We start from the raw sequence: 18,150 nt of genomic DNA, 5'->3' as shown, positions 1-18,150 counted from the left end.
TATTCTTGCTTGAGTGTATAATTGTGTAAGCCTCACTCCCTAACAGTTTTATTTGTTCAGATATCGTTCAGTTTTCCACATATTCCCTCCAAGAAGCTGGGATGCTATTGCCAGTCGTGTTCCCAGGTGGTTCAGATGGTAAAAAATCCACCTGTAACGCAGGAGACGAGGGTTCGTTCTCTGGGTTGGGAAGATCCCCTGGAGGAGGAAATGGCAACCCACTCCAGTATTCTTGCCTGGGAAATCCCATGGACAAAGGAGCCTGGCAAACTACAGTCCATGGGATTGCAAAGAGTCAGACATGACTGAGAACAGCAACCACATATTTTCTTCCTTTCCTATGTGAGTATTTTTCTTGTCTCTAATTTAGATGGTGATACATTATCAGGTCTGTTTCCACATTTTCATTTTCTTACACTGTTGGTGTGATTAATATCTTAACGACTGATTCTGCATCTAAAAGGCTAAAGAACATAAGCTTTTAATAGTTAGAAGTGGTCTTCACTACCATCAAAATGAGTAATTCCTGTCTTGTAGTTCTGTCTTGTAGTTCCTGACTTGTAGTCCTGACTTGTAGTTCTGAACATACAGAAATGTGATAGAGAAATAGGGTAATCATTGAGTCTTATTATATGAGTTGAGTTTCTTTCTTTTTTAAATAGCTTTTCCGAATCAATGAAGCCAATCAACTCATGCAGTACGACCAGTGTTTGACGAAGGGGCCTGATGGATCCAAAGTTATGATTACACACTGCAATCTGAATGAATTTAAGGAATGGCAGTACTTCAAGGTATTCTGCATCTTAGTTCTGAAATATATGCTGTTTCATTTTAATAACACCTACCATATGGAATTGAGACATGTAAACTGTAATACCTGCTTTCTCACTGGCTTGCATTTCCCTCTCATTTTCCTGATCACTGGAGAATCACCGTTTGATAACAGAGCGCCCCTTTTATTCTCTAGTACTGTATCATCACGTTTGGGCACCACCCAGGGCCCCTGCAGACCCACTGCTCATTTATCCATCCACACAGGGAAACCAGTGTTCCCTGAAGCAATCGTCACCATTGTTCTAATATCAAAATCTGATCTTTTTAATCTAAATGATAATATATATAATTTTAATGAATGGCTCATTTATATATACATATGTATATATAGTTTTAATGAATGGCTCGTTTAGTTTATTAACTTAAAATATTGCTGCCTGCTGTCCAGCAGGTGGCGATAGAGATGAACAGGTGATGTGTTGGATTCCAGGCTTCACAGCCTCTCCTCCTGGCTGTTTGTTAAATGCAGGATACGTGTTGCCTGTTGCTTGTTTTAAAGGCCACATTTAGTTCTTGATTTGACTCTGTGGGAGTAGTGTTTCTATTTCAGCTGTGAATTTTCAGTGTTGTATGCCAAGTTGAGGATTCCAACATTCGAATGGTCCTCTGTATAATTTTCAAAGTCTAGACTTGGCTAAAGTAAATCAATTTATTGTGAAACAAAAAGTTGAAAAAGCTCCTCCAAACTGAAAGAAGCTGGCAGCCCTTAACTTTCTTTACACATCTTGTATTTGTTGTCATGCCCTCCCTGCCAGAAAACACTTGTTTGCCATGCAGTGACGATGTTAATGGTCTAGCTGAATGTTCCCAGTTATGGGAATTATATATGTTGCATAGGTAATTACCAAGAAGTGGTAAGTTTGTGTCAGTTGCTGATGTTAGGAAGAAGATTAATATAGTTCCCAGAGAACAGAGCATTTATTTCCACAAAGAAAGATGAATAATAGCAGTAAAGCCTAGGGGTGAGTAAGGACAATATTAGTTCACTAGTAAAAGAAGGTTAACAGATGCAAAATGATATGAGAAGGAATGGATAAAAAATGAAATGCACATATTTTAGATACCATATTTTAAAGGGCATAGCACTGAATATCAGTTTGTGCATCAGATGTCACTATTAATAAATATTCACTGAGGCCTTTCCAAAAATAGCTAAAGCCCATCATACTATAATGGAAGAGAAGGAAAAAAATGTAAAAATAAAAATAAGCAAAATGGGGCTTTCCTGGTGACTCAGTGGTAAAGAATCTGCCTGCCAGTGCAGGAGACACAGGTTTGATCCCTGATCCAGGAAGATCCCCCTGCCACACAGCAATAAAGCCTGTGCTCCAGAGCCTGGGAGCCGCAACTGTTGAGCCCAGATGTAGCAATGACTGAACCCCATGCACCTGAGAGCCTGTGCTCCACAAGACAAGCCACCCCAATGAGAAGCCTGCTTACCACAACTAGAGAGTAGCCCCTGCTCACCACAACTAGAGAAGAGAAAGCTGGCGCCCTGCAAGGAAGACCCAGCACAGTCAAAAATAATAAATAAGAAACAAAAAACAAGCTATTAAAGAAATAAAGTGCCATAGGATAGGGAAAGAGAGATTAATAGGAGGCTTTGTTTCTGGTGAGTTTCAGGTAGGAAGTATCACTGCACGGGATCTTGAGGTGTAATAAGGCTTTTCATGGAGGATAAATGAGATAACGAGTGAGCAGAGTCGTAGCATCTTAGTGTAGAATTCTAGGAGCTGGGTGTTTTCTGGTTCCCTAAGTTGTCCTCCATGGGAAAGAGCATGGAACTTTTTATGGTCTTTGGGGAGTGACCGACATTAGCTGAGGATCACAGTGATAGGAAACAGTGGGTACTTTTAGGAAGATAATTCTGGAAACATTGTCAAGTATGGACTGGTGAGCAGGAGACCAGCTCAGTCAGCAGTTCTCACTCTGCTCCTCTGGACCCATCTACATCCTTACTAACTGCTGATACACTCCCAGAGAGATTTGTTATGCAGCTTACAGTTAATGGGGTTTCTGAATTGGGAATTAAACCTGAGAACTGTTATGAGTCTTCATGTATGTATTCATGTTAAAGTAACACTCATAACCGTATTACATGTTAATATAAATAACACTTTTAATGAAAAATAGCTATTTTCCCCACCACAATGAGAAGAGTGGCATTGTTTTATAGTTTCACAAATGCCTTTAGTGTCTGGTTTAATAGAAGAACTCTGGATTCCTACTCTGCTTCTGCATTTTGTTTGATGTGAAATGTTGTTCTAGTTGAGTATCCCAGGAAAATCCAGCCTTGTCTAGACATGCAGTTTGAAAACAAGGGATAATTTAATAGCCTTTTCAGCTAATTGTGCTACACAAATGTGTAGGTGGTAGTTTCTTTTTATTCATTCATTTATTTATAGCTGTGCTGGGTCTCCATAGCTGTGTCCAGGCTTTCTCTAGTTGCTGAGTAGGGGCTGCTCTGGTTGTGATGCATCTCTGAGCACAGGCTATCAGGTACTCAGGCTTCAAATGGCTGTGGCTCCCGGACCCTAGAGCACGGGCTTCAGGAGTTGTGGTGCACTTCTGGAGTTGCCAGCGGTTGTTTCTCCACCACATGTGGGATCTTCCCAGGTCAGGGATCAAACCTGTGTCCCCTGCATTGGCAGGCAGATTCCTACCCACTGTACCACCAGGGAAGTACCAGGAGTTTCTTAAAAGTTATTTGCAATGTGGAATCTGGAATCCCTGTCCGTGAACATTTTGTCCTCTTGCATTAAACCCACTTGTCTGTCTTAAACTCCGAGTGGATCTTTTGTAACATCACACTTTCACAGCTTATTTGGAAAATATTGACTCACTAAGTCATGCAGATCTTCCAAATGATGGCACATTTCATCATACACTGCCCCCGAAATCACAAATATAAACACTTTTCACCAGAAAAGTCTTTTAATCTTGTGAAGCTGTCACGTTCTCGATGATGGATACAAGTTTTCCAAAACTCAAATTTTTGCTTGAAAACTTAGATTTTATCAACGGCAACAAATAACTGTCAGCTTTATATTGTCCGCCCCCCCCCCCCCCCCGCCATGGAAGTGACAGGCTCACTTTATTTTCTGGAAAATGTCTCCCCAGCCCCAAGTTTGCATAATTGTAATCTGACTGCGATTTGTCCTTTCAAGTTCACAGGACAAGAAAAAGCACTCGTTAAGCCCTCAAGTCCAGCAACCGCCCATGTTCTGGCCATTCTTACCTACTGTCTCTCAGGGTCAAGACTTAATAAAACTAATACGTTTTACTGCTTCATCAAGGACATTCTCAAATGAAACTGGCTTTTTTTCTTTTTAATTGTGAGTCTGTGGCCATGGAGAACGTGACCCCTTGATTGATGCTACAGCCCCAGCTCTTTGACCTAGCACGGCTTTTGCACTGTCTGTATAAATGTCCATACAGTGGAAAAGGCAGTTAGGGTCTTTGTATTAGGAAATTGTTTCGACCCTACAGACCCAATCTTAGCTAGTCTGAGGACTGTACTCTGAGAGCTGAATTGAAGGAACCTCCAGCAGGTGGCAAGGACTCGATTAAGGCAAGGGCGGTGGGGATGGGAAAGGGTACAAGCCCAAGCCCCTGCAAATGTCCGTGCTCAGCTGGTGACTCAAAGGAAGGACGGAGGGCACGCAGCCTGAACTGCGCTGTCCTAAGCTCAGGACAGCTGGATTAGCTGGATAGGAACTAGAGAAGCTGGTCTGGAGGGGAAGATGATGAATTTAAGTTTGTATGTGTTGAATTGGAAGTACCCGCAGTACATCATGCCTGAACAACAAAAGGATGTAGAAGACTGACAAGAGAAACCCAGAGTCTGAGGTGAAGCTGGTTCACGCCTGACCAATTTGCTTGAATTGTCTTCTTACGAAAGCCAGGAGGTGACCTGTCTAATGTCAGTGATAGTGCAGAGCTCACGTGTAATGCTGTTTCCCTGTATTTTCCAGAACCTGCACAGACTGACTCACATTCCTTCCGGAAAGTGCTTGGATCGCTCGGAGGTCCTCCATCAAGTGTTCATCTCCGACTGTGACTCCAGCAAAATGACTCAAAAGTGGGAGATAAATAACATCCATAGTGTTTAGAAGGAATGAAAGAAATCAATAACCTACCTACTGACACGTAAACTTATACAGGACTGAAACCGCCTGAAACCTGCTGCAACTATTGTTACCTGTATAGCTCCAAACCCAGAGGCTCCCAGGGAGCCTGAGGACATTGATAAACTGTGATTTTTACAATAACATGATCATCTGCAGTTACTGTTTACAAAACTGCTTTTACCTTAAACTTCGTAGATGTTTACATCTTTTTTGTTTTGTTTGAGATGATGTTGGTTATCTGTGCATTTAGCTCAGTTTTATTTAGAACAGAGTTAAAAGCATTGTTGTCTTCTTTGGGATTACACTCAGGGGTCTGAAAGGCAGTTTGATTTTTTTTTTTTAACACACTTGAAAAAAGGCTGGAGTAACCAGACTTTGTTATGTAACTTGGTGATTATCAACCTGTTGTGTCTTTATTTAATTTTACATCTTTTTGAAGCACTGCCACAGGTTATTAGCCAAGGTGGCCTTCCTTCACAGTCATGCTGCTTTTTTGAAAGGTGAATTTCAACACATTTAGTGCCTCTTTCATTTCTTGGTATACTATTTCAGGAGCTTTGAATGCAATTTGTAGGATGGTATTGATGGAATCGTTACCTGAGGACTGAATTTACTTGCTGCCATTTGCTCTGAAATTGAATGCCGTATGGCTCAAAAAAGAAATGACAAGATGGAACATCCAGGGCTATTCCGTAGAGTTTGAAGATTTGTGCGGCATTAACCCCTCTACTTGTTGGTATTCCATTGCCCTCTGTCGGTCCCAACTCCTAAGGTGGGAGGAGGGCCTAACTAACTTGAGAAAAAAATGTCCTCTGACATTGAGGATTGGCTTTTCCCCATTACCTGTCACTTTAGAAAACTATAAATATTTCTCAGTTTTGAAACCTTGAAATGAGGGTAACACAAATAACACAACACCACTGTAAACACATCAAAGGTTTGTTCTAACCAAGGCGAGAATTTCCAAACCCTTGTTGGATTAAGCCTTACAAGACTACTGTGTGTTATAACCTAAGCTGTGCAATTTATAAAGTCAAGAGTGAATGGACCTTTCATTTATATCTTCATGAAATTCCCTGCACAGTCTTTAAATTTTAAAAAAAGTCTATTGAAAAATACAGTTCATGAACAAATATGAACTCCTTTCTGTTCAATTATCTGTTAGTTCCCTAGCGTTTCTTATTTTTTTTTAGGAAGCATATTTCTGTTAGTATTTTTCCAATGAAAAAAAGACTTGTTTGAATTTACACATTTATTGAGATAGTACCTACAAGAGGAAAACCAAATGCTGCAAGTGGTCAATTAATTTTAATATCTAAATACTCTCTTATTCCCCACAAGATTAAAATGCTCCATCAGAGGCAAAAATAAAAAATAAAAAGGAAATTAATGAGGCAGGGAATGGCAAGTAAATTAAAGACTGATCCTGTTATCATGATCAATGGAAGGAATTCACAACTACTACTAGAGAAAAATATATTTCACTAAAGCTTAAAAAAGAAAACAGAAAAGAGCACCTACATTTACTTAAAAAGAAAAGCCTACAAACTTGCTTCTTCCAAGCTTAGCTCTTAAATTTGGAGAGTCAAAGTTAAACATCGTAAAGAGTTTTATTTATAATTTTGAATCGTCAATTTGTATTTTGCTCCTGATCTCTGATCAACCATTTGAGCTTTCATTCATCTCTAGGGATCTTTAAAAAGGAATACATTTCTTTGCCTATATGATTGCAAAGTAAATCAACCATAAGTAAGAAACTAAGAGAATTGGTATTTAATACTTGTGTGTTTGCAGGTAGGTCGCATTTTACTTGTTGAATAGATTATAACCTTGTTAACTATGCATAGGCCTAAGAACAGTGGCACAGAAACTGTGCATGTAAATTTTAAATGGGTATTTTGTGCAATTCGTTAAGATACTCTATAAAAAATGACTATATATTGAAATCAGAAACCTTACCAAACACGAAAAACATCAGAAGCTGCTGCCATAATGACTATTTTCTACTGTAGGCTGTTTTGGAAATAATTCCATATCCTTGCTTTGTAAGTTGATAATATCACTATGCATTTCTACACATTTTATAAATTTGATTTATGCAGATTTTGATACACTGTATGTTTCTGTAGAAATTGTATAAATAGTCAAAATTTTATTAGGGGTAAATTTGAGAAGTTTATGTATATCTTAATTCTGGGTTGCTTGTTTTTTAGGTGAGAAATAAATAAAATATTGTATTTTAATCCATGGGTTTTTTTTTTTTTTTTAGTACTTGTAATCCTTTTTATACATATCTAAACACTGCATGTTTGAAATAATTGCTTGATTTTATTGTTTATAAGGGACTTCCCAGGTGGCGCAGCAGTAAAGAATCCACCTATGAGTGCAAGAGACACAAGAGATGCAGGTTCGATCCCTGGGTTGGGAAGACCCCCTGGAGAAGGAAATGGCAGCCCACTCCAGTATTCTTGCCTGGAAAATTCCATGGACAGAGGACCCTGATGGGACTACAGTCCATGTGGTCGCAAAGAGTCAGATGTGACTGAGAACACACACATTGTTTGCAAGATAACAGTAGTATTGGTGCTTTAGAACTATGGTGCTGGAGAAAACTCCTGAGAGTCCCTTGGACAGCAAGGAGATCAAACGAGTCAATCCTAAAGGAAATCAACCCTGAGTATTCGTTGCAAGGACTGATGCTGAAGCTGAAGCTAAAGCTCCAATACGTTGGCCACCTGATTTGAAGAGCCAGCTCATTAGAAAAGACCCTGATGCTGGGAAGGATTCAGAGCAAGAGAAGAAGGGGGCGACAGGTGAGATGGCTGGATGGCATCACTGACTCAGCTGACATGAGTTTGAGCAAACACTGGGAGATAGTGAAGGACAGGGAAGCCTGGCATGCTGCAGTCCATGTTGCAGAGAGTCGGACACAACTCAGTGACTGAGTAACAGCAACAATATGTTGAGTATATGCTTGAGTGTTGGTTAGAATTTGCTTTGAATACTCAGAGCTTATATCTAAGAAGGAAACATAAAGACTTATTTTTGTCCCTGGTTGCTTATGTATAGCACTTTTTTTAAGTCACTTACCAAATACAAAACACAACCCCAGCAACATATATCTCTCTTGGCAGTGTATTCTCCTATACCATTGCCTATTAAAAACAAAAATTTAAGGAAAGTCTTTACGATCTTCTAGATCAACTAGAAAAGGAAGTGAGAAGTGGGCTGTAGGACCTCATAGCACAACCCATGACACCTCAGAGAAGGTACTGCTGCCAGCATTCCAGTAAGTGGCTCTGTTGGTCTGGGAAGCTCTCTCAGCTGTTGTGGCTTCACTTCTCAGCTGCTGTGCCTGAAAAACGTGAAAAAGTGACAGAGCACCAGCCCGGAGTGAATGTGAGCTCGTTTATTTCCTTGTAGTCTTTTACAGGGATCTAGGACTATATATCATCATTTCTGGACAAGCTGTGTGGGGTTTTTTTTTTTTTTTTTATCCACTTATAATTCAATGGAAGACCATGACAAATGCATGACCTGAGCCAGACGGCTAATGGATCAGTAATTGGGTATGTGAATATTCATCCATGTGGAAAGCACTTTTAGAAGTACCAAGCCCTATGAGAATGCTTATTATTCATTAGAATCTGTTGAAAAAAGAAAATTGGACAAAAGAGAGAATGATTTGGGAGAAGCACTGTCCCTGGGATTAGAGATTAATAGAAGGGTTGTTTCTAAGCTAAATTCAATAATTGCTTTGCCAATCTCAATTTTAAGATTTTGAAATGCTGATAACTGTGATTGGTGTGTTTCAGTTTTGTAAGTGGATCAGCCCTTGGGCATTTGAGCAGCAGTGGGATGAGGGCTCCTTAATTCTCATAACAGAATGTTTACAATCTGCTCATGTGAATAGCAGACAGTGGACTTGTCTGTACTGGAATCCCTGTTTCATTACAAATTACTTGTGTTACCCTGGCAAGTATCAATGCTTCTCCATGCCTCAGTTTTCCCATTAGTAAGATGAAGGAAATAACAGTGCCTATTCTATAGGCTTTTTATCAGGATTGTATGAGTTAACATACATGAAATGCTTAGAATAGTTCCTGGCATGTAGTCAGAGTAATATAAATGGTACTTATTGTTATCTTGTTTCAAAGTCTTGAAATCAGTCTTTAATCAGAAGAATAAGACAGCTATACTGTAGATCCTCTAGGGCTCTGTGTATGTGTGTACACCTGTCTTTCATATGTGACATGTCATTGCCTCCACTTTCCAAGTGAAGAGTTTAAGATCATAAGTTAAGCTTCTTACACTGGGGTTGAAATGGTTATCCACAAGGGAATAAATTGTTACCTCTACCTCACACCATGTATAGAATGTAGTTTTCAGTGGTCTACTTTATAATTTAACTGTGCATCTGGAAGAACGTCTAAGAACATTCTTTCAATTACCTTTAAATGAAATTTCTCTGGGGCTTTTGATATGAGCACATAAACTCCAGCTGTCTTAATGATTAAGTGCCCAAAACAAAACTAAAACTTTGAGTAAAAAATGGAGATGAATAGACTTCCCTGTCTGGCCACAGCATAGTAATTGTTACCATCCTCAACAGTATGCTGTTGTCCTAAACGGCTATAAAACTGGACAAAAAAATATGCAGCAGCTGTTTTCAGGAACTGGCTAACAGGCAAAGCCGACTGTGATAACGTGAGAGAAAGGAAGCACACAGGGTGAACCCCGGTTCAGCATGTCCATCTGCCTGAAGAACTTTCCCAACCACCATCCAGGAAAGCAGAGCTCAAGCCTTGGTGAAACAACCCAGCTGAGGAGGCTGCCCGAGTCAGCTGGGATTTACAGGACAAGATCACTGGAGGGGGCTGTGCTTGAAAGCCAGGAGAACTGTATAGCCATTTTTATACCAGTGTCATCATTTGTAACAGCAAAAACTCCAGGAACAACCTAAATATCCATCAACGGGAGAGTGGATCAATTGTGGTATTATCACACAATAGACTGTTAGAAGGCGATGAACATGAATGAACTGGTTACAGACACGACAGTAGGGCAGTGTTGAGTGAAAAAGGCAATTCCCAAAAGACTTCATTCAACAAATATGTTTTGTGAAATTAAAGACAACTAAAACTACAGTAAGTCACATGAATATGCGATCAAAATATGTGGATAAATAATATGGGATTAAGTGGTTAATTTATGGTTACCAGAGGGTAAAGCGAAGAGGTAAATGACAAATTAGGGGTTATGGGATTAACAAACTAGGTAAAAATTGTAAGCAACAAGAATTTACCATATAGCACAGGGAATCATACCCAATATCTTATAACAACCTATAATGGAATTTGATCTGCAAAATAACTGAATTCACTATGCTGTATACCTAAAACTTAATACAATATTGTAAATCAACTATACTTTAAAAAAAAAGTTAAATAATTTGTGCAAATTCCCAAATTTAGTATTGAAGTCAAGGACACAGCTCCAGTATTGAGTATCCCCAGAGCTCTGTGGGAGGAATTTCTATTGTATTTTCCACATAACTAGTTTTCCTCTCCACTTAGAGAGTTAAGAATCTCAGAAGTGGATCTGGTAGTCTTATTATGACAACTATATTATTAATATATATACATGTTATCATGCATACTTTTAGCTAATATTTTTCTTAACACCAAGAGAGGTGTCTTGGATGTATTGCCTCATTTAATGTTCAGAAAAAGAAAAATCTGATTTTAACACCTGAGGAAACTGAAAGTTTACACGCCAGGTCTGATGTTACCAAACTGATCAGAAGAAAGATCCCTGGGACCTCCCAGTGGTTAAGATTCCATGCTTCTACTGCAGGGGGATTGGGTTTGATGCCTAGTTGGGGAACTAAGATCCCACATGCTGCATGGCATAGGCAAAAAATAGAAAAAAATTTTTAATTAAAAAAATAATTCGCTTAAAAAGAGAAACTGAGCCCTATTCAAACTGATCTGATTCTCAATATAAGCTCATCAGCTCATTTATTGAAATCAGCTCACTGTTAATTTTTCATAACTTTTTTCTGTTTGTATTTTAGTTTGTTCTCTGTATAAGCTGTCTCAGCTTTACTGCAGAAATATAGAGAATTGAAGAATAACACATGAATATGACTGAATTGCAGTTTTGCTTAAAAGTTGTTTCATTTTAATGTGAAACACTATTTGTGCTCCTGAGCCGGTATTCTATTAGCTATGGTGACTCCCAAGATGAGGGTAAGAGAGGGTTGGGCCAAGTCCTGAAGAACAAAGGCCCAGGAGCCCAGAGACATTCCGTTTAGATTTCAGAGACTGTCCAACAGGATAAGGAGTTAGATGAGTTTCCATACAGGGCGAGGGTTTCTAGACAACTGGGAAAATAATGCTTAGCTGGGAGGCCTATACATAAACTTACCAACAGCCCTAACTCAAGTAAATATCATTATTACGTTTGCATACACTAATTTATAGAAGTAACCAATCCGTGACCCTTGACAGAATCTTACCTACAGACATGTTTTCTTTGAATTCAACATTTGAATTCACCGCCAATGTTTACAATTCAGACTTCACATTTTTTAAAGTATCTAGAATTCTGGTTCCACTTAAAATTTTGGGAGATTTGGGATCTTAGACTCACATTTCCATTAAGCAACAGGACTGAGCTGAACAGTAGCTGTCACCTTTACCCTGGGCATTTATGCCTACAAATGTTTATAGATCACCTGCTCTTTCTGGCATGACGTGTACACAGATGGCTTATTTCTACAGATGTTTTATTTTTAAAAGGACTATATCTTATGCATTGGCAAAACAGGTCCTTTAGCTTTCTTCTTGCTATTCCCCAAGAAATAGTCATTACTGCTTTGTCAACATTTTTAGTGGTATGTAATGAAGTTAGCTTTAAGATAGTGCTGTTTGTGCTAAGACAAACATGGTTTACTACTTACAGTAAATGATTTCTGTTGAAAACCAGAATACAAAAATGCTTACTGTCTTGCATTGAGCAAGTTTGCAAGTTACTGCTTTGATACGTAGGGCACCTTAGGATCTTCTAACCCAGCTTTTATAGATTAGAAGACCAAAAGTAGTGGCTACCATCTGGAAAGAAACTTGAGACCCTACTTCAGTTCTTGTACCAAAATAAATTCCAGAAGGATCAAAGATTTAATTAAGTAAGACGAAAGCAAAGATAACTTTGGGAAAGGTCTCCCAAGGCCACTAAAGGATAAATTTGCCTCATAAAAATAAATCTTTGTACGAAAACAAGCATCATAAAGTCAAAAGACAACAAAGAAAAAATACCTATATTTACAATGCATGTCACAAAGGGTCATCTTCATTTCCCACAAATGACTAAAGAAAGACCAATGAGACAGAAGGCCATGGGAAATACAAATGGCTCTTTAACATAAAAATATGCTAAATTCATAATAGGAGGAACCATTTTTTATGTATCAGGATAGCAAAGATTAAGTTTGAGACTGATAACGTTGCTGAGGAAACAGGCCCTCTGAAACAGTTGTCATTGCTGTGGAGTATGTTTCAGTACAACTTCTGAGAGCAATTTTGGCAAGTTTCAGCAAGTTAACAGCCAGAGAGCAGGTTCCAGCGTATACCAACTACAGGTTTTAGCTATTATAATTAGCACATTTTTTAATGTGCAAACTTTTAAATGCTTTTTATAGAAATTTCTGAAATCATAACTATGAGATATTCATGGCAATGTTCTTAAAGCAAAAAAATTCAAACATTAGGGAACTGGTTAAATTATGATCTATTCAGTGGGGTACTATGCAGATGGCTATTTAAGTGAAATGTGGCAATTCTGTTGAGCCAAGAACCTAAAATGAGAATTAAGGGGAAGGACAACATATATAGTAAGCTTCCTTTGTATAATATTAACACATATGAAATCACATGACTATTGTGCTTCCGTCTCTCTTGAAGGACGTATCATTGTACTCCTGGAGTTGCCTCTTGGGAGAAGCTGGTAGTTGGAAATCAAGATTGTAAACTACCCACTATATAGCCCATTTACATAACGAAATGACTTGTTTTTAAAAAAAAACAGGGGTATGGTCTTCATAAGCACACCCTCCAAGTACTGACTGGTCTGGAATAGAACCTGATTCTTACCCGTGTTTTAATGCTTTCCGACATAACCACTCCCTGAAGTCATTTAGTCTTAAAAACAAGGGTGTTGCAAATTTTGATCAACACTTAATAGAAAATATCAAATGAGGACTCATCGCAAATGCTGAGATTACGCAGCAGCTCATTTTTAAAAAAATGTGTCATTCTTAGCTTACACATTTAAAATTTATTTCATTTAAAGAACAAAATGAAAGTAGTCCCAAAAAATCTCAAAAAGTGACAAGGAGCCTGATAGGTCTGCTTCATGAATCTAATTTTTAAAAAAATCCTGAAGAAACAGACTTTCCCTGTATTTCAATTTTAGAAACTAGTCTCTTTTCCAAGCATTAAGGACTATTGTAAAGTACTTGTAAATACATTCTTAATCATCAGAACACTTCGAAGTAGATATTGGCCCCATACATAAATGGAGAGAAATAAACCCAGAGGCAAAGTCCACACAGGATTTGGTAGAGCTGAGGAAAAACATTACCCCACAATATTTTAGTGTTAAGTCACCTAACATCAGGAAATAGTTTTTAGACACGTAAAACTTTTAGGATCAGAAAAGGCCCCCAAATAACAACTGTGATATGATAATGGAGGGCCAACATAAGAAGTTTGGAGATTTTACCTGAGTCCATCTGCTCTGGGATTTATGCTGTTAACTTACACCTCCCATTTAACAATGTTGTGTAAGAAAGAAACCTTCAAATATTTTACTCTGAATATGGCATAAGATAGACAACCAAGGCTCCCATGGTTCGTATTAAGAATTTTGGTTTCTATTGTAAAAACTAGAATAGGTAACCAAGATTGTCAGGTTTAACTGTCAAACTACCAACCAATAGGTTTCTTCTATACTCTTCCAGCCAACACTTGGCCAACTTTCACTAATAACTTGGTAACGATTTGAAATAGTTACCTAATTCAAATACAAGCAACTGCTTTCTCAAATGAGCATTTCTTAATAACTGCTTTCACCTGTAAATAGAAATCCTAGTGGAATTTCATCTCGTTAGTCATGGAAAATCACAATAATCATCTCAAAAGCTTTCTTGGGTTAGTTACCCAGATTTCTAGGCTTAAGACCACACTGATTTTTGAAATCTTAAAATGTGAACTAAAAAGAAAAAACCCAAGGGACAAGTTAGCTAACAAATGAACATAAATGTCAAGAACAAAACTTGCTCAGTGTATAAGACTGCATAAATTTTTAAAGTTCATTAAATTCCAGAACTGATTTTTAAAGAACGCTCTGTGTAAATATGAATATGGGCATGTTTGACTTTTAACAAAACATTTTACTAAATCAACCATGTCTAAGAACTATTAGGCAGAAAAACAAAAAAGTGACATGGCTCCAGACCATGAAAGTAAAAGCTAATTTAGCATATAAGACAAGGACAATAGAAATAATATATATAATTTTATTACAAAATTTTTTTTAAAAAAGAAAACACAACATTCTCGTTCTAGAAAACCCAAAATTTGCTATTGATGCTAATTTCTATGAGTTTGCTGTGCTACCATACACAAGTCAAGAAATTAAAGAAACCATTAAATATTTAGAAACATTTAACATCAGAAGCTTGAAAATCTAACTGTATGTAGTAGCCCCTCAAAAAGCCACAATTTGCATTTTTAAAAAAGTATTTTCTCTACAAAGAATCTTATCAGCTATACAAAAATCTGTACAGTTTTTATACTGAAGCTAATATTGAGCTGCACTTGAATTCACATTCTTAGCAAAACAATTGCCTGAGCACACACGCACACTCCACACACATCATTACAAGATAGCCATTTATTCCTCATCTTCCTCTTCCTCTTCCTCATCTTCATCTTCTTCCTCCTCTTCTTCCTCCTCATCTTCTGGTTCATTCTTCTTCTTTGAGCCTGTCGGCCTGCCAGGGCCCTTTTTTCCCGCTTCACTCTTGCCCTTGGCACGGTATGCAGCAATATCCTGAAATAGTTAAAAAAAATAAAATCAGCATCCGGTGTCATTACCCAACCGTGAAAACCACTAAGTTGTAAACAATCTGCAATTATTGGCCAATAACCCCAATGACAGTCTAAAACTCGCGTTTTGAGAGCATTTGATCCCCCTAGGTCTTAGAAAGCTAATGACGTAAAATAACTGGGGTGTATTAGACTGATGTCAGTACTTTCACTACCATTATCTGTTAATCTCAAATAGCCCACCCCCTAACTTCACATCTTAGATATATCTACATAAAACATTTGGCCCTCCAGTCTTTTCAACTAAGAGACCTCTATTTTACTACAAATGAGTCTGAATGCACCAACCTACCAATGCTACAGACATTGGTTTCCGTCAAAAGAGAAGTTTCAATTAGCTTGTGTTGCCTAAGTGTACAATTCTCACTAGACCTTTTCAAAACAAAGCTGAAAACCATTAACACAGAACTATGTATAGCTCCCAAATTTCTACAGCTTATATCTATTTCTAACATACTCATTTAGAAAATATTACTGGATTTCACACTGGCTTAAAAAAAAGTGAGAACAACACACCTTTTCGTATTTCTCCTTTAGCTTAGCTGCTTTCTGTTCATACGGCTGTTTATCTTTGGCTGACTGCTCAGACCACATTTCACCCAATTTTTTTGCAGTATCCCCAATGGATAAGCCAGGGTGTTCGCTTTTGATCTTTGGGCGATGTTCGGAGCAAAACAGGAAGAAGGCAGATGGAGGCCTTTTTGGAGCGTTGGGATCTTTTTTCTTTCCCTTCTTGTCACCTTTAGGAGGGACATAATTTTTCATCTCCCTGTCGTAGCGAGCTTTGTCACTTTTTGCCATGTCTTCGAACTTGGACTTTTCCTTGGCCGACATGGTCTTCCATCTCTCGGAACATTTCTTGGAAAACTCTGCGAAATTGACTGAGGAGTCGGGATGCTTCTTCTTGTGCTCCTCGCGGCAGGTCTGCACGAAGAAGGCGTACGAAGACATCTTGCCCCGCGGCTTGTTGGGGTCGCCCTTCCCCATGATGCTGCTGCTGCGGCGGAGGCGGCGTGTCCACCTGGCGAAAGATTTTCCTCAGAGTTCCGCGCAGCGGCCGCGTTTCACCGCGACGCTGCTGCCCCGGCTCCGGCGTGAACTGGTTCGTCGCTAACGCAATCCTCCGCCTCTTGTTTTGCAGACTTCTCCGCGCCACGGCAACTTGACGAGCCGGGTCACAGACCACTCCCCCGCCTCTCCGATTGGCCCTGGGGATTATTCAAACACGAGGAGGCCCCGCCCCCTCACCAAGACGGCTTTCTATTGGTCGGTATGTCACCAGGTCCGTCCCCCCCAGCCGCAGCCTAGCAGGTTCGGTGGGTCGCCCGGGTCGTTAACTCCCAGACCCGTTAGAACCGGTCAGGAGAGGAATGTGCTACTCGATCCTGATTGGCGGCCAGAAGAGGGTTTGAAAAATGGCGGGCCTGGCGCTGACTGGCTGAGGCAGGCGGCGCGGGGCGTGGCTGGCCCGCGGGATAAACCCAGCCAGATTTAAAAATTCCCAGTCGCGAGCCGCAGGGCAGATCTTCCGGGTTCTCGGTACTTGGTTTGCCGGCGCTGAGGCGGCAGAAGTAATGTCCCTGCTGGCCCCGATCTTGTTTATCCCCCGCCCCAGCGCGGCCCGCAGCGCAGGCTCCCGGCTCGGTGGTCGCCGCCCCATCCAGAGAATAACAAATGGGCAGGTTGAGGAGCGTGCGCTGCGGCCGACGGCCAGCCCCGCCGGTTGTCGCAGAGGCTTGGGTAGGACCTGAGGAAGACGGGTGGCGCGGACCGGAGAAGGGTGGGGGGAGATGTTCCCGACCCTTCGGGGCTATAGCCACGCCTGTGAAGTCCCTGCGGGACCCCTCTTCCCTCTTTCTTTGTCTGGGCGTCATATTCCGGGGTAAATAGGGACGCCGGTAGGCGGTGTCTTCCCGGCCCCGCCCCTGCATCCGGGCCTAGTTCCCGGGCCACGAACCCGGGGCTAGGTCTACACCTCACATCCATCCTTCACCCATCATCCCTCACCGGATCGCTCCGCCGAGGGTTCTAAGCCCTGCGACCCCGTCCTTTAAGGCCCGCCCGCTGTCACCGCGATGGTCCCTGTCCGGTCCCTGCAATAAGGTCGTTTTTAAAACCTTCCTGTCGAAGATCGCGTGAACGCTCTGCACCCCCCACCGCATTTAAGCGTGCCCTGTCGTTTCAAGGGTTCTCCAAGCCCAAGTTACGAACCTTCGTTTTAGTTTCTGGGGCGAGCGCATCCAAGCGACCTTAACTTACTGCTTCCAGTTGTTACCAGTCGCCCTTCCAGGGGTAGGAGCACGTTGACTGACATCTTAAGCTTTTTCTGTTTCGTATTTAGCTTGGAGGGTTATTTTTCCTGTTGGCGCATATGTTACAGTGACAGTTGGTTTCAACAGATTTTAAATATTGTTTTTTCTCAGTAAGTTCGCTGGCATTTGTTAGACTGCGTGCTCCTATTTGGTTTATATACAGTTATCCTACTCGGTTGAACCTCAGTTCCAGCAGCTATCGATCTAGATTTATTAATAAAAACTAGGTTTTTGAAAATGGAAATGATGTTAGTTGCACAATGTTATGCGTGTACTTAGTATCACTGAGTTTAAAAATAAATTTGAAAACTAAGGTATTAGTGATCTTTTTGTTGCTATTTGAATAATGTATGATTTTTTTAATTTGGATTTTTGTGTGTTTTTATAGCACAGTTGTAACTGATCTTATTTGACAATAGGGTCATTGCAAACGTAATTAGTTACGATGAGGTCATACTGGAACTGGGTGGACCCTTAATCTGACTAGTATCCTTGTAAGAAGAAAGGTTAAGTCTGGCCATAGAGTCAGGCATGGAGGTAAGATGATGTGAAAAGGCAGGGAGAGGATGGACATCTACAAGCTAAGGAAGAGGGTCTGGAATAGATCTTTCCCTTACAACCATCAGAAGGAGCCAACCCTGCTGACACCAATTTCTATTCTTTATTCCTCACAGCAAAAAACAGGAAAACATTTCTATATTT

General features: G+C 40.0%; 2 protein-coding genes across 3 annotated transcripts in view; one reads left to right on the top strand and one right to left on the bottom strand.

The window, feature by feature from the left end:
* GALNT7 (polypeptide N-acetylgalactosaminyltransferase 7) overlaps positions 1–7,207 on the top strand; it is a 141,576-nt gene extending 134,369 nt beyond the window's left edge. For both annotated transcript variants that reach the window (XM_043486567.1, XM_043486566.1), the window contains exons 11-12: positions 663–791; positions 4,809–7,207. In XM_043486567.1, the coding sequence (XP_043342502.1) occupies positions 663–791; positions 4,809–4,946 (267 nt within the window). In that variant the 3' untranslated portion in view covers positions 4,947–7,207. The remainder of the gene's footprint in view (positions 1–662; positions 792–4,808) is intronic.
* Positions 7,208–14,530: 7,323 nt separating this feature from the next.
* HMGB2 (high mobility group box 2) lies at positions 14,531–16,325 on the bottom strand. The gene is made up of 2 exons (XM_043487114.1): positions 15,653–16,325; positions 14,531–15,080 (listed from the first exon to the last, which is right to left on the bottom strand). The coding sequence occupies exons 1-2, from the start codon at positions 16,121–16,123 to the stop codon at positions 14,922–14,924; spliced, it is 630 nt and encodes a 209-aa protein (XP_043343049.1). The 5' UTR covers positions 16,124–16,325; the 3' UTR covers positions 14,531–14,921.
* Positions 16,326–18,150: the final 1,825 nt, after the last annotated feature.

The sequence above is a fragment of the Cervus canadensis genome, chromosome 14 (genome assembly GCF_019320065.1).
Source record: "Cervus canadensis isolate Bull #8, Minnesota chromosome 14, ASM1932006v1, whole genome shotgun sequence".
NCBI classification, from domain to species: domain Eukaryota; kingdom Metazoa; phylum Chordata; class Mammalia; order Artiodactyla; family Cervidae; genus Cervus; species Cervus canadensis.
Note: the sequence above shows the minus strand (reverse complement) of the source record. Positions and strands in the feature narration are given on the sequence as shown.

Bases quoted from the DNA above. Each gene is read 5' to 3' on its own strand.
- HMGB2 (XM_043487114.1), bottom strand. From the start codon at position 16,123: ATGGGGAAGGGCGACCCCAACAAGCCGCGGGGCAAGATGTCTTCGTAC. The intron at 15,081-15,652 runs GTGTGTTGTTCT...TAACTATTTCAG, and splicing joins TAAAGGAGAAATACGAAAAG to GATATTGCTGCATACCGTGC.